The sequence below is a fragment of the Notechis scutatus genome, chromosome 4 (assembly GCF_049901735.1).
Source record: "Notechis scutatus isolate UNSWTSFEM ecotype Mainland chromosome 4, rNotScu1.2, whole genome shotgun sequence".
Classification (NCBI taxonomy): domain Eukaryota; kingdom Metazoa; phylum Chordata; class Lepidosauria; order Squamata; family Elapidae; genus Notechis; species Notechis scutatus.
The window spans coordinates 15,243,155-15,264,713 of record NC_142012.1 but is presented as its reverse complement, the minus strand read 5'-3'; the positions used below and the strand labels follow the sequence as shown (position 1 = coordinate 15,264,713).

At 38.2% G+C, this 21,559-nt stretch overlaps 1 protein-coding gene and 1 long non-coding RNA gene across 8 annotated transcripts in view; one reads left to right on the top strand and one right to left on the bottom strand.

Moving 5' to 3' along the window:
• The window catches only part of FAM13A (family with sequence similarity 13 member A), a 142,110-nt gene that overhangs the window by 83,956 nt on the left and 36,595 nt on the right, over nucleotides 1-21,559 (top strand). For 4 of the 7 annotated variants that reach the window (XM_087962862.1, XM_026672645.2, XM_026672646.2 and 1 more), the window contains 6 exons: nucleotides 1,426-1,467; nucleotides 10,523-10,564; nucleotides 13,217-13,396; nucleotides 16,574-16,760; nucleotides 20,042-20,118; nucleotides 20,552-20,594. In XM_087962862.1, the coding sequence (XP_087818988.1) occupies nucleotides 1,426-1,467; nucleotides 10,523-10,564; nucleotides 13,217-13,396; nucleotides 16,574-16,760; nucleotides 20,042-20,118; nucleotides 20,552-20,594 (571 nt within the window). The remainder of the gene's footprint in view (nucleotides 1-1,425; nucleotides 1,468-10,522; nucleotides 10,565-13,216; nucleotides 13,397-16,573; nucleotides 16,761-20,041; nucleotides 20,119-20,551; nucleotides 20,595-21,559) is intronic. The other 3 variants (XM_087962864.1, XM_087962861.1, XM_087962863.1) reach the window with 1 other exon arrangement.
• LOC148130663 (uncharacterized) lies at nucleotides 1,388-4,836 on the bottom strand. The gene is made up of 2 exons (XR_015749168.1): nucleotides 4,643-4,836; nucleotides 1,388-3,558 (listed from the first exon to the last, which is right to left on the bottom strand). It is a non-coding gene; the product is annotated as an uncharacterized LOC148130663 (long non-coding RNA).

Genomic DNA, 21,559 nt, shown 5'->3' with positions numbered 1-21,559 from the left:
TCCCATTACTTGGCACAGCTTTTGACCTAGCAGTTCGAAAGCATGCAAATGCAAGTAGATAAATAGGTACCATTTCACTGGGAAGACAGCAGTGTTCTGTGCGCTTTGGCATATAATCATGCTAGCCACATGATCACAGAAGTGTCACTGGACAATGCTGGCTCTCTCAGCTAAGAAACAGAGGTGAACCCTACCCCTATAGTTGGATACAATTAGACAGGGGAAACCTTTACTTTTATCTTTAGCCATAATGGCAAAGTTGACCCATGAACAGTGCCATGTGTCTTGAAAATATTTTTGCAGCATATAATGTTTACGCTTGGCTCACTGACACCGATCTTTCTGTGAGCTTTTTTAGTTTTTCCAGATTCAGCACCTTCAGCGCTCAAAAAAGGCTTCCTTGAAACATCTCTTTTCTGTTGTTGGCCATATTCTGAAACTCATTTTAGGAAGGCCTGTGGACAGCAACTTTTAAGTTGTTCTGCTTTTTCGTAGCAGATGTTAGGATCATTTTCACAGTTCTGTCAGAAGAGTCAGTCAGCTTGTTAACAAGCCATTTATATAGCAGGAATCTCATTGATTTCAATAGGTTTTTGGCGTGGGCATTGATAAGATGTCCTTGTGGCTAATCATTGAGTGTTGAACAAACCAGCAAGCCTCATATCCATCAAAGACTAGAGAAACCCCCAACAATTGAAATAGCCCATCATAAAATGTCTATATTTCTTTTTTTACTACTAGCAGGTTGACATAGGAGGTAGAGATGGAGAAATGAAACAGCAGTTCTCTTTAGAAGTGATTTTAATTACTGGAGCAGAGATAAAAGAAAAATCATACCTGAACGCAGTCAGCAGCTATATAATAGCATTTTAAGCTTGGTGGGTTTCTTTATGTAATAGCATTTATAATTTTCCTTGCAATGGAATTGCGATTTTTAAGAGATGGATTGAGGGAAGGAAAGTTACCAGTCTAGTATAATATACAGTGACCCTGAACTAGAATAAACCATAACACACAGTATTTCTGCAATCATAAACAAATCTAATCATAAAATCCCGGGGTTAAAGTTTCATTTCTTTCAGTTTCAAGCTAAAAATTCAAAAGTGGTTTCCAAGTAGAAATAAAGTTAGACAAAAAATATTCTTTTTTAATCAAAGCAGTCGCTTTTGCTGTCTGTGCCAGCTCCATTAAATTTCAGCATCCATTCTTCCATTGCAGGTATTTGCGGTTCCACCTTAAAGAACACAATTTAATGTTTAATTTGCTCCTCTCTGTTAACAAGCTGTTGGCTTTAATATCACAAATGAGCATATGGCCATCTTTGGGCTTTCCTCCTTTCTTCTGATCTAATTGTACCAATTAGCTTGCAAAAAAAGAACTAGAAATGAACACGCTAATGACAAAGATATTTTATTTTGTTTTTAGTTCCCAAGAGGATGAAAGGCCTTTATCACCATTCTATCTGAGGTATTTATATATATTTATATTCTGTTTGGAGGCTTGATTCATAAGAAAAGGCTGCAGAGGACAATTACTAGCCATTTGCAAAGGTTTTGCCCAAAAACATTTCCTTCCTAGACAATGACTTAAGAGAATCTATAGATCTATAACAGATAGATATCCATCCACAACATGAAAACTGCATTTACCCTGCAATAAGCCATGGTTTCTGCATAATGGTTTATTGATTGGACTACAATGGGAAACTGATTGATGCTGATTGTTGTTGTTATTGCTAACTTGTAGGACCGTGTAAGGATATCTTAGCTTAATTTGACTTCATTCCCTTCTTCGTGTTTAAGAATAGAAATCTGTGGCTTTGGGCTAGATTGCTAGGAGGAATAAATTTGGCAGGAAGAGAAAATGAAGGCTGGCCACTGGTTGATACTTCATCCCTTTTATGCTCTTGTGATGAGAAGCGGGTGTTCATATTTAATTGATTTCCCTCCTTTGCCTTGGTAACCTCATTACAAAAATTAAAGAGGAATGGCTTGGGTAATTTTTGTGCCGGCATCTGTTTTATTTAGAGCTGCTGTTCTGGCTTGCAAAACACCAGCTGACCAATAGATGGCAGCAAAAAACAAGTTACTTTCGCTGTCACCTGGTGGTCTTGTAGACCGTTGCAGCCCCAGATAATCACAGTGCCAGAGAGCTGTTTATTTTCCTTTGTTCCCCTTATTGTTTTGTGAACTTCCTGACACCCAAATTCAACTCACTGTAGACTTATTTGTGTGATAGAACAACAGAGCAATGAATGTAAACATATGAAGGATGTGGGCTGCAACTTATGCAGTACACAAAAGAGCTGCTCTCAACTGATTGGGGTGATAACCTAATAGAGCCACTTGGCTTGAAATCGCCAGATTAATAGGGGGGAAAATTTGCAAGCCGAATTAACCCAAGAGCAAACCTGAATCTTGACTAGCTGAATCAGAAACCGTTCCAGTCAGGGAGTGCGCAACCTCTTACCACAAAGGCTGAGCTAAAACTGGGGGACGCTGAGGAGGTGTCCCGTGGAGGAGGAGGAGTGTCCCGGAGTTTTAAGCCCAGCCTTTCCAGAAGAGACTGAAGCACCTCCACTTCTGGATGCTCTTCACAGCTCACAGAGAACGGGTGTATCAGGTAAGTACCAACGCCCTTTTTGCTGTCACCTGGTGGTCTTGTAGACCTTTGCGGCCCCAGATAACCACAGGGCCAGAGAGCTGTTTATTTTCCTTTGTTCCCCTTATTGTTTTGTGAACTTCCTGACGCCCAAATTCAACTCACTGTAGACTTATTTGTGTGATATAACAACAGAGCAATGAATGTAAACATATGAAGGATGTGGGCTGCAACTTATGCAGTACACAAAGTACAGTGATTGAAAGCAGACAGTTATGTAACATACTGGGTGGATGCAGTAGAGACTTGTCCGGATTCCAAGGACCTCACAATGCCTCAGGCTTGCCAATTAGCAGGAACATTGTGTATATATTTTCCTCCTTTCCTTGTAAAATCTGTGTTCAAATGTTGCAGAGTTTTTGAGGAGGACAGAGGCTTGAAAGCGTTCCTGTTGTATTCCCTTGTTCCCCACCTAAACAGGCTAAGTAAACAACCTGAATCATATTAAATACAGTACGGTTGCAAATTTTTACTCATTTGGAATTCCTTTTAGATTTAGATTTGTTTGTAGTTTTTTTCTGTCCTTGTTGAGATGGATCTCACCAGAGAAGAACCTTTTGGCTAATTAAATTATCGAGCCAAATTTAAGAGATATGAACTGTACATACTTTTCTCAGATCTGCAGATTTTCCCTCCCAGTTTCATGTCTTCCTCTTCCTGTCAACTACTCAGCTTCACCTTACCTGGTTGTGTATGTAATTAAACCTGATTGAAGCCTTCTTCTTAGCCAACTGTTTGCACTCTTTGCAGTCTTCCCCAGCAAAACCATTCCAGATGTTCAGATTGTATGCTCGAATGAGATAATGGTAGTCCAACATGTTTGGGAATGCTGTCCTGATTCTTTTCCAGCTCCTAGGTTAGTTTGTCCCTTTATGAGAAAAGTTTGCCAACAACAGGCTGAAACTGTTAATAAGAAAGTCACTGTCAAAGAGCAAGCAGATCCTTCAGTAAAGTCTTCGGTAACAAGATGGTATCTGGGATAGATTAATCCTAAATATTAATCCTCCTAGGTATCCCCTGCATTGCTTGGAAATGCTTTTTGAGAAGGTCCTTACAGTCCATTCCAAAATTGCAAAATGCAGTCTTCACAGAGACATTTTATAATGGCCATGCTGAATAGGATTAAGTGAGCCCATTACAAAAAAGCACATATAACAGCATTTTCAGTGAGCAGTATGATAGCACCGGATTGTCTGCGTTAAGCATTTAAACATTTTTCTGGACACTTACATAAAGTACCAAAATACATTGCCTTTTCAGTTTGGATATATTGATATCATAGCTTATATAATTATGTATACCTGTCGTGATAACTTTGAAGAAAAAAAAATGAGTATCACTAATCACCATTGAAAAACAGTGATAGGAAACCCCTTATCAGAAACATTGCAGTAATGTAAAACTGTGATTATCTTTCCATGATTAATCCTGTTAGATACAACATATGGGGCAGTGTACTACTTTTGTCTAATAAGAATAATTAAAAAATAAAATACATGACAGAAGAATTGACATCACTGCAAACGATCTCATGAACGTCCATGTAGTTCTATTTGACACTGAAATGATACATCTTAAAGATTGAAGAATACTACTAAGGATTCTGGTACAGTCGCAAGACAGTGGGATATGGACAGAGCAAAATGCAGTGCCACATGGAAAGTTGTAGCATGAAAAGCTTATTTGTTAAATTTATTTGCTGCCTATCTAAGGCTGGAGCAGCTTACAACAATAAAAAGGAAGAAATGAAAAAGAGTGTAAACTGAACTAAAACAATAAGAGCAATAAAACACAAGCCACGAAAAAGAACACAACAATACATCAATATGATAACAAAAAGATGGACAGGTAAAAAGCAGTGAGGAGTCTGCCCTCAATCCAGCAGCCACCTCCAGTGGGTTACCCCAACATTGAATCCCAACCAGCAAAGTTGGGTTTTCAAGCTTTTGTGGCAGGATAGGAAGGTAGGGGCAAATCTTACCTTGGAGGGTAAGGTGTTCAAAAAGGCAGATGCTGCAGCAGAGAAGGCTCTTCTTCTATATCCCAGTTGTCAGAATTATTTGACCAATGAAATCCAAAGAAGGCCCTCTCTGCTGGCATGAGTTATAATTCTACTTATGGCTAACAGTGGAAGAAGAGTGATTTATTTGAGCTTGGAGCTGTCTACCAGAAGCACCTTCAATATCTGTGTTTGAAAAATGTTCTGCGCCTTGCCTTTCATGTGATCAGGTGAACACTGCTGGCACCAAATTGATTAGGTAAACAGGGCATATTTCAAAACAGAATATGAACAGCAAGTGTCAATAGAGTATGAATTTAATCCAGGCGGAGCCCAGGTAAAAATGTTTTGCTTGCCCTGATAAAATGCGGGACTGAAGAAAGGTTGTATTCAGTGTTGCTCTTCACACAGGTGCTTTGTGGAGATGGGACAGGTAGAATTTGGCAGTAGGTTAATTTGTATTAAACCATCCAATGCCAAAGGAATTGTTTAAATAACATAGAGGCGAGTCCTTTGATGCAACCATTTCTTGTTTATGAAGAAAAGGGCTGGCTAGATCACAGCCAAATGTCCAACTAAAAATTCACAAGCTGGACAAGATTTCAGTAACCTTCACCACATGTTCTTTTGCAAGTGGTGTTATCCACCGTCTCCTATCCAGAGGTAATATAGACAGTACAGTAGTATTGAATAATAGCCATTGATGTTCTTATTCTCCGTGAATTTGGTAGAAAGCTTTCACTATGGTAGTACATTTGATAGCAGATATCAGGTATGTTTCTCTGAAGCCACAGTGAAAAGTTGTTATGCAATTTAAACCGCACCCTTCAACTCTACCAAGGATTCCGTGCTTTACTTTCCTTCCAATGTCTTTACCATGAGTAATTAGAAGGATCCAAAAGAGGGGAGGGGGGAAAGTGGTGAAAAAATGACGATCTGTTGCGAGTCTCTCAACACATAGCAGTTATTACTCTGTTTCAGTTGTTATGAAGAAGGTTGAATCTAGTTTCTTGTTTTGCATTTTGTATTTTTACTGTTTTAAAAATAATGCACCTTGAGATAGTATGTCAATTACATAAGACATAACTAATATGAGCCCTAGGTTTATTTCTTACTGGAAACAAACAGGTTATTTTGAAATGAAGCTTATTAAGATATTTAAATTTAGTATTTGGAGCAGTGGGATTGTGCAATAAGCCAGAACACAACAGTTATGGTTGATTGGTTGACTACTGGCTCCTGCATGAGACAATCTGTGCTGTGATTGGCTACTGTGGGTGTGGCGCGGGAGAGAGTTTCCCTTTTTTCTTCTGTGTGTCCTGTATGCTCTGTGATTTACCTCGGGTGTCAAGCTAGCGGCCTGTGGGCTGGATGCGTCACATGCAGGCCACGCCCACCCCAGGGGGGGAACCATCATGAAACATCACGTGATGCCAATGTAACACTGTGAGTTTGACGCCCATGATTTACCTGGTTTGCCTGACAATTTTGTTCGGTGCATATTTAGATGCAAAATATATTTATATAAAACTACAAGTTTGGGTCTCTGACTTCATTTGGACACCAGCTGCGCAATTCCCTGACAAAACCTCTTTCAGGAGGATGCATTTTAGACTGGAGAAATAGTATAAGAGAAAAAACAGTACTGACCTGAGACATCATGTTGCATGATGCCCATTTATAAAACATTACATAACAAAAGACAACTGGACTGACTGACCATTGAATCTTCTGAGAACTTGACAATCAACCAACAGGTTGTACTGATTCCAAGGAAGGGAGGCCACCTAAGGCCTCCCAACATTTGTAACCTAAGTTGACCGTCTCACTCTGCCTGAGCCTAAAGATAGGGCAAATCTCATACTTAAGTTTTCCCTCCTTGTCATTTACTTGAAATCTGCACTCCATCGGTTTCTTTACCTGGAGACAGATGTTGTCTTCCATTACGAACTTCTCACACAAAACTGGGAAAAAATGAACTTAAGAGCAATGGAGATAGGATAGATTATAAATGAAATAGGATAGATTATAAAAAGAAGAGAGTAGTGAGGTAACTTTTAAGAAGGAGCTAAATCTACAGTTGTACTTATAACGGCTGTAATGAAGATCAGAAGTCACTTGTTTCTTTTTTCTTTTACTTTTCTTCTGCTTTCTTTTCTTTTTGCACTATAGCTTTCTCTTTTATTTCTTCCTTTCTCTGTAGAGAATAGTGTTCATTTGCTTGATTTTTTTTCCTCCTGCTGTTTCTCTTTCACAAGCTTTTCACCATTAGAATTCAGCTTCCTGTCATACTTGCTGTTTATTTTATTTATTTAATTTATATGTCAGGCCATCTCAAATAAGTGACTCTGGAACCAGTAGTTATCAAATGTAGAGTTCCAGATTTTCTCTTTCATCATCATTCAGTTCTTAAGTAACGGAGGTTTACTGCAATTGATACTTCCCTGCAGGCAATCTAGTGAAAACTGCTTGTAGAAATCTTTTTATTTATTTTTATAGCCCAGTTATAGGAAAATAGCCCAATAGCACTATCCTTTTTGCCTGGTTGGGAACTATTGTGTTATGCTCTGAAGAATATGGCAATAAAAATTATTGGGCATTCTTTCTGATCTGCAATTGCCCAGTTTCAATAAAAATTCATACTTTTGCACTTTCATTTGTAGGAGTTGCATTCAATTCTAAATTATTGGGAGGAATGTTCAAAAGTAAATATACTTCCTATTTGGTTTACTTTTGCTGATAACAAATGTAGCTGCTTTTGCAAACAAGCTTCCACAGTGAACATAATGTATCAGTGCAGTAAGAAGACAACCTTATTCGTGCTATCAAAAAGTATCACTTACAGATTTTAGAAGTGCAGATCTAGCAGCTGGAATTTAAAAGGGTAATTTTAAAGTACTTGCCTCCTCAAATTAGTTCTGGAGATTACATATTGATTATCTCATTTGTATACATATCATATTTTGTGTATATCATAGAAGTTCCTTCTACTATCACATGTTCTAAAAGAGCCTATAATAACTTTGGTGTATATACATAATTATGTATGTAAGTATGTCACAGGTTTTTACAGCTTTTCAGTACGGACCTACTGAAGGGCTTTCCTTCTGCATAAAGCATGAAATTACATTTGTATATTTATACATGTGGATGTGTGAGAGCTACGATTTCTGTTCCTAAGCCATAGTTCATTGTTGCATCTAGATCAGGGGTCTTCAAACTTGACAGCTTTAAGACTTGGGGTTTCAACTCCCAGAATTCCTCCACCAATCATGTTAGGAATTCTGGGAGTTGAAGTCCACAAGTCTTAAACTTGCCAAGTTTGAAGACCCTTGATCTAGATGACAGACTTTGTAGCACATTGCAGTGTGAAAGTACATGGCTTTCATGGCCAAAGATGTCAGATTAACTCTTTGGCATTTGTGTTTAAAAGCTGTACGTGACTGGTGAAGAGAAAGATGTTGTGTTGCACTGAAGTTGGCAAGTCACTATCAGTTGGCAAGTTGGGAAACAACCTGATAAGTCTGAGATGGCTACCTGTCTTCTCATGTGTATATGGATATCTCTTTCTTCATCATAGCCAAGGCACTTTTGAAGGAAACATACTTTCTATGAAAGCAATTCTGAGAACATTATCTGAACATAACAGAAGCATTGCCTCTTTGAGCAATTCTTCTAGCTTCTTGATGGGCATTTCCTAGTCTCCATAAGCCAAATGCCCATCACAGTTGAGACATACTTCTTTTTTATCTTAGTGATTTATTATATTGGTGCAAAAAAGAAGCCTGAAACATCTTTAGGGTTTTTAATAACTGGTGGGTAACCAGTTCAGCTACTGAAAAAGAATTGTGTTATTGTACTTGGGGTGAAGAGGAATTTCCAAAGATTCTTCAGAATTAGCTCTTAATGCACTAGTATTAAGTTTAGATGTCACATTGGTTTGTAAATATTGGCTGTAGTTGTGTAAGTTTCTTGGCCCATCCTGATGCTATGCTTTTCAACAGAGATATAATTGAATGGTGGAAATTAGCTCATTTATAGTAATTTGCTTCATAAGTAACATAAATTAATTGTCCGTACTAAAGAGCATTGCACCCCTGTTCAGCCACCGGTTCTTATTTACCCATCTTTAGAAGAAAATAACCCATATCTTGTGTCTATCATTCTACTTACTTTAAAAAAAAACCTATGTCTGCTGAACAAAGCAGGATATATGCATTTCACTTGAAAATATTAGCAAGAATTCAGAACTTGTTCAAAATAAGCATGTTTAAAACACAGGTAGTCCTTGACTTACAATCACAATTGAGCCCAACATTTCTGTTGTTAAGTGAGACATTTGTTGTGAGTTTTGCCCCATTTACAACTTTTCTTTTCTCAAGTATTAAGTGAATCACTGCAGTTGATTAGTTAGTAACTTGGTTGTTAAGTAAATCTGGCTTCCCCATTAACTTGCTTGCCAGAAGGTCACAAAAAGTGATCACATGACCTTGGGACACAGCAGCGATCATAAATATGAATCAGTTGCCCAGCATCTGAATTTTGATCATGTGATTGTGGGGATGCTGCAAACGTAACTATGAAAAACGGTCATAACACACTTTTTTCAGTGCTGTTGTAACTTTGAGTGGTCACCAAATAAACTGTTGAAAGTTTAGGACTACCTGTAATAGAATTGTCACTGGTAATTTCTTGTTCTCTTGGCATAGTATGGTTAACACATTTAACAGTATAGCATTCACTTAGTCTTTCCTTTAGTGATGTTGTCTTGATTTGTAGGCAGGTAGGTTAGCCAGCTATCGTGACTAATAAAATAAAGATAATGAACTGTTTTTTATGCTTCACATAAATGACGTTTATTGAATATTGCCTTCAGAAGTATGCCATATGACTCTCTTATCTGCAAAGCTGAGTCAGCAAAGGGTAGCCAGAAAAAGTCTCAAACGTAATCTTGCCTTACAGTTTAAAGATATGATCTTTGGTCACGAACCCTCAGGCTTCCTAGCACATCTGCTTCCATCATTAGATCAGGGAGAAAGCATGATGTGTTGCCCTGACTCTTTGTAGTGTCATTTCATGGGCTTGACAATAGTTAACGAGTCTATATTAGGCAGAAGAATTGAAAATCGCTCCAGATATATTTTTCACCTCATGATTTTTCCTACGTGGCTTTCATTAACTGTGAAAAAAATAATAACTTGATGATCAAATAAAATGGACTTAGCTACATTGATTTTGATTCATGTTCCTTTCTTTTCAAGCAATTATTTCATAATTCATTATTGATGAGTATTAAAGGTGTATGTTTAAATTTTGTGCAAAATATGTGAGACTGGCCAGCATTTCTTGATTTGCTGTATATATACTTAGGTCTGTCTCAGAGATTTGGGATAGATGCCAATTGCTTTGCTGGAAACAATGGGGAAATAATTATTCCCAGAAAGTCATAATTCATGTATATGTTCTGTCATCATGGTAGTTTCAATATAAATCTGTAATTTTAAAAAAAGGTTCTGTTACTCATCTTAAAGAATTGAATAATACACTTGAACATCTAAACACATTCTAGCGCATATGCACGATTGTTTGGAACCAATTGCTTAATTCTCAGTAAAACTGTGTCTTTAAATATGTCACTTACCATTTAAGTCAAAGACTTCAAACTTGGCAAGTTTAAGACTTGTGGACTTCAACTCCCAAAATTCCTAAGCTAACATGACTGGGGAAGGAATCTGGGGAGTTGAAGTCCACAAGTCTTAAAGCTGTCAAGTTTGAAGACCCCTGATTTAAGTGAACTTTTGAACCACTTTTTCTTAATGTCCTTCAGAAATTATACCTAACTTTTAACCTCTTTTTATACAGTGCTCACGTGTCACAAGTCAACAACATCCCTGCTACTGGAGAGTAAGTAATTCTTTCTCTTTTGTCACTCTGTTCTTTAGTTCTTGTTTTTCCTCATTAAATATCTTGTGATTTGTGTGTGTGTGTGTGGCAAATGTACCACATCTTTGATAGCACTAGTGGTAGACATAATAGAAGATAAGATTGTTATTGTCTAGTTTGAATGGTTTCAGTGGAAACCTTTTTGTATACAGCCACCTTATGAAAAAAAGGCATCTTGGGTGTCTGTTAAGGAATGCCCAAGCTGATTCCTAAATAGAGTACTGCAATGATCTTCCTAAAAAATGCTAGATGATGTGGATGTTCTAATTGAATGCAATAATCTGCCTATACGATAATATGTACAGGCAGTCCTTGACTTATAACCATGTAATTAATGACAATTCAAAGTTACAAAAGCACTGGTAAAAGTGACTTATGATCATTTTTCATACTCACAACTATCACAATATCCCCATGGTCATGTGATCAGAATGTGGATGCTTGGCAACTGGCATGTATATATGACAGTTGCAGGGTCCTAGGATCATGTGGTCACTTTTGGGGTCCATCTGACAAGCAGAGTCAATGGGGAATCCAGGTTCACTTGACAACTGCATTACTAATTTAACAACAGCAGTGTTTCACTTAATAGTTGTGGTAAGAAAGGTCTAACAACTGTCTTGCTTAGGAAATTTTGGGCTCAATTGTGATCTGAGGCCTACCTGTAGCCAGTCTTGACCGTTGCTTGACTTCTTAAGGAAGAGTGTATTTTAAGATGACTTTGGACCAATTTGACCCGATCTTGTTTCAAGCCAATTAACTTATCTTATTTTATATTTATTGTACGCTCAAGATTTCTTCCACACAGGTAAGATCCAGTCTCAGGTTGCTTAGATTCAGAAAGGCTGCATGTCAGTCTTTAGACTCCTTTCAACTGCATCTCTCAAAAGAAACAACCCCCCTTCCAAAAAAGACCGAAAAAATATTCTTTTTTTACCCCTGGACTTTTTTCCCCTTTAAGTACTCAAAAACTCAAGGAACCCCTTTTATCCTTAGAAACAAAAACAGAGACACTGTGCCCATCCCACAAAAGAACGCTTCCCCTCTTTTCCACTTGTTGGTCTGCCACAGTATTTTTTTTTTAAAGAAAATGCTACATGATTTTTCTTTTTATCAGTAGAGGGAGCTATATATTTAAAACACACAGTAGGTAAAGAAGGAAAAGATAGATTATTTTGATGAAGGCAGAAAATCATGCGTTTACAGTAGCAACTATCAATATAGCATTAATAAAGAAAATAAGTGAGCTACAGAAATTTTCTCTAAAAGCACTGAAAATGAGAATGATTCCGTGAATTGAAGATGGGTTCAAAAGAACTAGATTTTGCTCTCCACTTAGCCATACATTTCTCTGGATGAACTTGAGGCAGTGTCTCTTTTTCCAACTAACCCTACACCAATAAACATGGACTCTTGTGCCTCACAGAAAAAATGAATACAAGTATGTTAATTAATCAAGTCTTCAAAAGAGATCCATATCACGGATCTCATACAAATACAACTCACCACTGTTCACTCAAAGAAAGAGAAGGAGGACAGATCTAATAAAAAAAATAGGTGAGGGGAAGGTAGTATCTCAGTTGGCTGAAAAACATACTTTATTGTGTAAATTCTTTTATCAAGGACACAACAAAATGAAAGGCATTATAAGCAGCATCCAATTGGGAACATCTCTCTATGGAACATGTCTCATATCTCTAGATATTTTTTGTCTGTTACGTTTTTCTTTATTATGGGCTTTTTTCTGTCCTCTTTTCTTCACCTATTTTTTTTTAATCAAACATATTTATCCTACCTGTGTTTTAATCAATCTGAATAGAAAATGCTAGCAAATGTATTTGGATAAATAACCTTCTGCATCTCTTAACATTAAGTTAAGAGATACAAAAATGTTTTTATGGGACAAATGACTTAATAAATCTAACCAAGCAAAATAATAAATCGACCACGAAAAAAGAAATGCTGCTGTTTTATGGAATCCTTTCATTTAAGCTAGGACAACTAACTATTAAAGCAGAAGTCTACCTTTCCTTTCCGTTTTTATGCAGAAGCCTGAAAAAAAGGTGGTCTCTTTTAATGTATAAGTAGAACTTAATAGTAGAACTTAAGCCACTTTTGAAACACTTCTTGCAAATCATTTTTGAGATATACGCTTATAAATGAATGGTTCACATTGGGAACTCATTATCATTTTTAAAAAATATATATTAATACTTGTGTATATGTATGTGTGTAGGGGACGGGGTGGCTCATTGGCTAAGATGCTGAGCTTGTCGATCAGAAAGGTTGGCAGTTTAGCGGTTTGAATCCCTAGCACCGCATAACGGAGTGAGCTCCTATTACTTGTCCTAACTTCTACCAACTTAGCAGTTTGAAAGCACTGTAAAAATGCAAGTAGAAAAATGGGAAGGTAATAGCGCTCCATGTGCCTTCGGCATTTAGTCATGCCAGCCACATGACCACGGAAACATCTTTGGACAGTGCTGGCTCCTTTTCTTTGTAACGGAGATGAGCACCACCCCCTAGAGCTGGAAACGACTAGCACGTACGTGAGAGGGGAACCTTTACCTTTACCTTATATGTATGTATGTGTAACTTATGTTGTTTTGACAGATACTTAGAAAAGACTATCCGGACAGCTGTCGAACAACATCTTTTTGATGTTCATGGCTCTAGTGGTCAAAGTTCTGAAGAATCTGAATCTGGAACATCATTAACATCTTCCAGTGTATCCACTGGGCAGCGCAGGCGACATCATAAAGAACAAGATGAAGGCCGAAAGACCAGAGATAGGTATGCTTTTTTCTTCTCTTTTCTTCTTCTCCTCCTTCTCCTATGAGACAGTTTTAGAACTCTCTGATAGCAATTGTCAGATAATTGCAAAAAACTGGTTCACCCCTCTCAAGTTGCCAAGAGGCCTGATGCTTTCCAGAGCAAATATTCTACATCAGGGGTGTCAAACTCAAGGCCCAGAGGCTGGATCCAGTCTGTGGGTTGCTTAGTCCCCCGGGGCCGTCCTGGAAACAGCGAAGGCCTGCAGCGTCTCTGCCAGCAAAAACTGAGCTCAGGACAGCCACAGGCCTCCCTTCCGAGCTCCGTTTTCGCTGGCAGAAGGTTGTAGGAGGCCGTTGCAGCTGCAAATGGAGCTCTGGAGCCCATTTTCGCTGGGAGAACACTCAGGCCGCCATAGGCATCCACAACACAAGTGACGTCGAGCTGGCCACAGCCATCACAGCCTCCTGAGGTCAGACATAACCTTGATGCGGCCCTCAGTGAAATCGAGTTTGACAACACCGTTCTGCATTTTCAAATTAATATCTCCATTGCCTTCCTATTCCTAGATAATTGTGGAGATGTTGGAATCATCACAGTTCTCCTCACTTTTTGAATTTTTATTGAAAAGATTTGGCAGAAAGGATGGAATGGAACGGAAATTTTTCCAAATATTCTGATTTCCCTGTCATGTTTGTTTAGCCCATGGGTGTCAAACTCGATCGCATCATGTGACATACCGTGATATATCGCAATGTTTTTTGCCTTTGCAGAGCCAGGGTGAGTGTGGCTTGTGCGTGATACATCCGGCCCACAGGCCACCAGTTTAACGCCCCTGGTCTAGACCTACATAATCAGAAATGAATGTTGCTTAGAATGCCTTTCATTAGACTGGACTCATTTTTAAATCCTTGAAAGTAAACTGTATGGAAAATCCTGCATCCTGCCATGTATTGTCATTACTATATTTCCTCTTGGAAGTCATATTCTTCACTCTCATTTATATGTGACTATTATATATTATATATATGTTTTATATATATGATTATTATTAAGTATTGTACCTTATGATTCTTGACTCTTGACAAATGTATCTTTTCTTTTATGTACACTGAGAGCATTTACACCAAGACAAATTTCTTGTGTGTCCAATCACACTTGGCCAATAAATAATTCTATTCTATTCTGTCAAATTTTTCCTATGGAATTCCAGGTAGTATCCCATCCAGCATTGTTCAATCTGCTTCACTTCGATTACATTGCTGCAGCATTTGCCTTTATGCTAGGCTAGATATGGGATAGGTAATTAACCTTCTAGGATATTCCTCTTTGTACCAACACCAGTTAACTTTAATGTTTATACTTTTTTTAACCAATAAATAAAAAGCTTACACATCATAGAATAAAGTGCCAGGCTCTAACCCAGTGGTGGGATTCAAATATTTTTGCCACCGGTTCAGTGGGCGTGGCTTGGTGGGTGCGCTTTGCGCGCATGCACATACTCTGTGTGCACGTGCCCGCAGGGGTGTTTGCGCAGGCACAGAGGCATTCTAACTCGCCTCTTGCAAGCCTGCACGATCCTGGTCGCTTCAGCAGCTGCTGCGCAGCGCTATTCTGTGCCGTGCAAAGCAGCTGCGCTTCAAATTCAGCAGATAAAAGTGAGTATGGGAGGCCGGGCAGGTGGGTGGGCCTAAAAGCAGAGTGGCGGAGAGAAGAGGTTTGGTCTCCGCTGCTCATCACTTCGACTGGCTCGCCAGAACTGGGCCGAACCGGTCGAATACCACCACTGCTCTAACCTCATATTAACTTTCGCTACATGCCAGTATTTCTCAGCCTTGGCAGTTTTAAGATTGAATGACTGCAACTCCCAGAATTCCCTAGCCACCAAGGCCTAATCTTAAAGCTGCCCAGTTGGAAAACATTGCCAACATTTTAAAAAATATTAGAATGTACTGAGATGGATAGATTAACACTTAAAATAATAGAAAGAAACAGAATACTTTTTAACATGGGACTTGTTTTACCAGTGGCTAACTAACAGTTACTACCCACCTGCCTTCTACTGAGGACCTGTATACTGCACAAGTCAAACAGAGGGTTGTGAAAATATTTACAGACCCCTCACATCCCGGACATAAACTGTTTCAACTCCTTCCCTCAAAACGTCTCTATAGAGCACTGCACACCAGAACAACTAGACACAAGGACAATTTTCTTCCCGAAAGCCATCACTCTGCTAAACAAATAATTCCCTCAACACTGTTCAACTATTTACAAAACCTGCACTACTATTACTGTTAATCTTCTCATCACTCCTTATCACCCATCCCCTCCCACTTGTGACTGTAGGACTGTAACTTTGCCGCTTGTATCCTTACGATTTATATTGACTGTTTTCTAGTATGATTTGATTGCTTATTGTACCCTATGACTATCATTAAGTGTTGTACATTATGATTCTTGATTCTTAATGAATGTATCTTTTCTTTATGTATACTGAGAGTATTTACACCAAGACAAATTCCTTGTGTGTCCGGTCACACTTGGCCAATAAAAGTATTCTATTCTATTCTATTCTATTCTATTCTATTCTATTCTATTCTATTCTAACAGAAACAGGGTAGAAACTATAAAGATTAGAAAGATGATAAAATGTTTGTATTGATGGATAAGCTAATTGTATTACTACCTTGTGATTAATATTGATACGTTTATTATGATTATTGTTATGATTATTGTTATATCTCTACTTAAAACTGTGGCCAGACAACACGCTGTTCATATAGATATGGAACTTTTGATGTTTAATTAAAAATGTATTAATAAAACATATATTTTAAAAAAGAAAGAAAACATTGCCACATGCCCATTATCAGGCGACTAGAAGACCTAGCAGAGAATAATCTTGACAGTTTGGTATTTGTGAACAAGCAAATTTCAGCTATAATAGGGATTTTGTGAAGGCTTATAGTAGATTTTCAAAATTCCAGATCTGTTCCTTGGACCCCTACAGATAGACTGTGCAGATTCTTTGAAGAAAATGCCAGGAGATGTAAGACTATAAGATAACTGAGGAAGTGTAGGGTGTAAATACCTTTCTAGAACTTGCAAAGTTAAAATAATTGCTTGGGTTGCCTTTATGAGTAACTATAAATGATCTGGAATTCAGCCATCTCTTTTTTCCTTCTTCCTATGTAGCGAGGTCATCAACAAAGAGAATATTCCTTCTGGCTTCGGTAGCGTTGAAGAGTGTATGTTAAATGCTCAGGAAGTGGAAAAATGCCATGAGAACCGTTCTGGCTATATTGGCGAAAGAAGTAAACCAAAACGGCAGAAATCCAGCACCAAACTGTCTGAGTTTAACGACAATCAAGAGAGTTCTTTGGTAAGCAAAATTATGAAAGCCAAGCTTTCAAATGGCACGTTGTAACTTGGGTGACTCTGTATGATCTGTGAATGCCCAACTCTCATAGCATCTCTGCATTTCAGGTGGTCTTGACGATTATTCTTGCTGAATGGTTCTGCAAGCCATTTGACTGTAGTATTAAAAATGTCTAAAGTTTGCAAGTGACAATTGCATTCAGTGGGCAAGTCAGGAGTAAGTTTAAATGCCCATTGTGTTATTCAGTAGCCCAGAATTGGCTGTCAAAAATCAGGAAAGTCATCAACCGTTCCTTCCGAGCAAACGATGAGTCTCTACAGTAAAGCACATTTATATATTTACTAGCTCGATACCCGTGCTTCACTATGAAACTATGTGATCAGAATTAGTTTTTGGGGAGGAAAATAAGGGGGAGAAAATTCTGCCTACCAGCATCCATCGGTATTCATCTAGCATCCTGTCAGTGTATGTGAGAGTTGAGGGCTGTTTGAAAACTGAAGCAGTATTTGCTGTGTGAGCAAGAAGGAGACAGCAAGGAGCCTGGGCGTGGCTTAGCTCAACTGTTCTGTACTAAAGCTGTTTGGTGCTCTGAAACTGAAAGTCCTCTCCTCTGCTTGTGTTTTGCATTTGGAACAGATTTCTTTTCAGGTGGGGAGGGGGAGTAGAACTCCTTAACATCAAAGCATGTTAATAATAATATACAAAATAATACTGCTCTGATGGTCATTTCGAAAAATCCTTTCTTAATGAGCACCTAGAAGCCAAGAGGAACATGTGTGCCAAATTTCAAGTTTGTAGGCCTTATGATTCTAGAGATTTTGTGATGATGCGTGAATTGCATTTCGCTTTTATATTTATAAATTTTTGAGGCAGTTGTATTCTGCTTCATTTGCAAGACTCTAGGGGCATATAACAGGCAAAAAAAGAAAAGAAAATCATGACAAATATAAAACCCCTAGGCCTTTGGTTTAATAACTATAATCATAATAGTAAAACCAGTGGTCACCTGTGATCTCACTATAGGCAAAGATCCACTGAAATAAGATATTCAGGTTCAAAACAAAAGCATGGATGAGGCAAATATATTTTTGTGAACAGAAATTTTCCAAAGGTGAGAGTATTACAGAGTGTGCCACCTCTATCTCACAGCCTCTAAATCTCATATTGGAGTAGGATTCTCAACAGGCCCTCTCTAGATCGATATTTGCAATAGATGGGCAGAATGCAACTTGGCAAAGCAATCCTCAATGTATACCTTGGTGCCACCCATTATAAGGCTCTGTAGATGACAAGTAGCACTTTAAAGTGGGTCAGATGCTAACCATAGCAAGAATCACGATCAATTCATCATGGCACACTGCAACTAGTCCTAAATGTGAGCTGATTGGCAAGCACCTGAAATACCATCATGTGACCACGGAGGGGGGAGGCTGTTGTAACTTTGAGGACGGGTCATTAGTAGCTTTTTAAAAGTCTGCGGTAACTTTCAAAAATTGGATGATCAGTCATAAATTGAGGACTACATGTACTGGAATGAACCAGTGAAAAGAATGTCAGTACAGGTAGTCCTTGACTTGCAACAGTTCGCTTAGTGGGTGTTCAAAGTTACCACAGCATTGAAAACAGTGACATGACCGTTTTTCACAGTTATGACATTTCCAGCATCCCCATGATCATGTGATCAAAGTTCAGATGCTTGGCAACTGGTTTATATTTATGACTGTTGCCGTGTCCCAAGGCCACACAATCTCCGTTTGTGACCTTCTGACAATTAACATCAGTGGGGAAGCCATATTCACTTAACAACCAGGTTGCTAACTTATCAACTGCAGTGATTCACTTAACAACTGAGACAAGAAAAGTCATAAAATGGGGCAAAATTCACTTAACAAATGTCTCACTTAACAATAGAAATGTTGGGCTCAATTGTGGTCATAAGTTGAGGAATACCTGTACATATCTCGTTGTTTGCTTTCAGCTTATTGCCATGTGAAACCAGCTGTTTTGGTTTTACATCATAGTTTTGTTCATTTACAGATACGTGCATGCGTGCATGCATACAATTATATAGCAATAGCACTTAGACTTATATACCGCTTTATAGTGCTTTACAGCCCTCTCAAAGCGGTTTAGAGAGTCAGCCTATTGTCCCCAACAATCTGGGTCCTCATTTTACTCACCTCGGAAGGAAAGAAGGCTGAGTCAACCTTGAGCCTGGTGGGATTTGATCTGCCAAATTGCAGTGGGAGGAGCTTGCAGTACTGCACTCTAACCACTGCGCCCCTGAAGCTCATATGTATTTAGGCTACCCATTTTACCACCAAGGGTGTTTCCAATCTTTAAAACAGCAAGGCAATAACGTAATAATCCAACTAAGTAAATCTATTCCAAGGAAATTCTTGTGTCAAAGCACTCAAATGCCCTTTGTAGCAAGTAGTTTTGAAGGCCAGGAAGGTAGAAGTCTTTCTTCTCCCAGAAGGAAGAATGTTCCAAAGAACAAATTATGGTTGCGCACTGTACATGAATGAGACGTGTGGCTTTGCTCAATAGATCAAGAATGAATCCAAGCCATTTTCATAGGAAACCGAAGCCTGCCAATGTATTTTATTTTATTAATGTATGTAGCAGTCCTCAACTTTCCATAATTTATTTAGTGACCAAAGTTACAATGGCACTGAAAAAAGTGACATGACCATTTTTCACACTTACAGTAATCCGTGCAGCATCTCCACAGTCACGTGATCAAAATACAGATGCTGGGCAACGGACTCATATTTACGACGATTGTAATGTCCCACGGTCATGTGATCACCTTTTGTGACTTTCTCACGAGCAAATTCAGTGGGGAAGCCAGATTCACTACCATAAATTAACAACTGCAGTGATTCATTTAACAACTGTCTTGCTCAGCAACAGAAATTTTGGGCTCAGTTATGAGTCATAAGTCAAGGACTACTAAGTCTAATTCCCCAGATTTCCCTTGGTTGCAGGAATCCCTTCCGTGGGAATAGTGGAACTATAATATAATTCATGATCACCCATCGCACAGCAGTGTGACAGTCCACTATCTCTGAGTCAGTAGATCTCTTGCTACTATGTCCTTCGTAATCCCTTTTCTGTTTCACTGCCTATATCATAAGTAGCATTTCTCAGTATGGATAGAACCCAATTGTGTCCTTCCGTTGAATAGGTGCACTGAGAGTTGAAATCCCAATTACATTTGGAGGTTTTGAGAGGTGATGTTTAAAATGATCATTCTTAGCAATTGTCTTAATGTTTGACAGGCGATGGAAACTTTTGCTTCCTTGAGACATGTAGATGCAAGAGGACCAGATGAAATGGAGGTGTTTTCTGGAGAAGGGTAACTTGCTTAGAATTTACTCTGTCTTAAAATTACGGATTTTTAAATGTCAGTTAAGGTCTATATGAGAGAATCCAATTCTACTTTGAAACCATAAGAGAGAACATAAGAGAGAGAGAAAGCTAACTTTAGATTCTGTCAGCCTGCGTATGTCCTACTTTGAAAATGCTGCTATTTTCCAGGAAACAGTGCGTTTTGACGTTATAATGAATGCCTTATTTTATGTATTCATATTGTGTTTCACGTCTGTTAATCGTAGACTGATCTCTTGGCTTTTTTATGCAAATCTCAAAGAAGGAATTATTTGAAATGTTAGCTTTGATTTTCATCCATTTTTTAAAAATGTAATTTTTATGATTATTAAAAAATGGTACATTACTTGTTGCTTCCTTTATGACATGGTCCTTAATACTTCTTTCTTCTTTTTTTGTAGCAAAAATGGCAGAAATGAGGATGATTTGTTAATGCACGATCAGGTTTGTGTCCATTTGTACCATTTGCAAAATACTAACATATTACTTTCACTATTATTAATGTTGTTACTTTGCTTTTGTTATTACTTTACAACATTTTAATAATAAAGTGAAAGTAATCAGAATGTGAATTCTCATTAGAGCTACCTTTGTTAGAAACATTTGGATATCATAGGCTTTGGTTTTCAGATGTTAGATTAAAGTACCTTTGATTATTAACGTGCTTATTTATTGAGTTGATAGATTTCCAAGCATAGATGATTCTGAACTTTAATTTTGATACTAATTAAAATCATTTAATGATATGCAGACATCTTTTGTATATGATTTTAAATGAATTTTAATTTATAAAAATTAAATATTTGAATATTTTCAATGTTTTTTAAAAAATGAATTTATTTTAATGCAGTACTTATAAGAAGCCTCCTTGGAAAATATTCTAAGTAGCATCTAAGAAGATAGATTTAAAACTGAACCAGTTTAGCTCATCATACTTGGAAATCAGAGAACAGGTTTTGGAAGGAATCTAAGACCTTGGCCAAATTTCCTTGATTCCCCTAGTCATATTTCTATCCCAGCTGTAAAAGTAAAACTACACAGTTAAAATCTTGCTGGAAATGGGGGGGGGGGGGGCTAAAGTTTAAGAGAAGGTTGCTTAGAATCCCTTACTTGGTTCTTGGCAGAGAGAGATTAAATTAAAGAACTTCAGGATTCATAAAGAGATTAAATTGTTCTACAACTGTCATGCTAGGAAATTAGCTACCCAGGAAGACCATGTTTGCTCCCAGCATCATGAAAATAGCCTGTGTTTATTGCTTTGATCTGATGGAATAACTGTTCTCTCACGAGCGTGGTGGCTCACGAGGTTAGACCTCTGGGCTGATGATTGGTAGCCTCGCGTTCGGGACCCATTGCTGCTACAGGGCGGAGTAAGCTCCAGTTCCACACTCTAGCTTCCCCTGATCCAG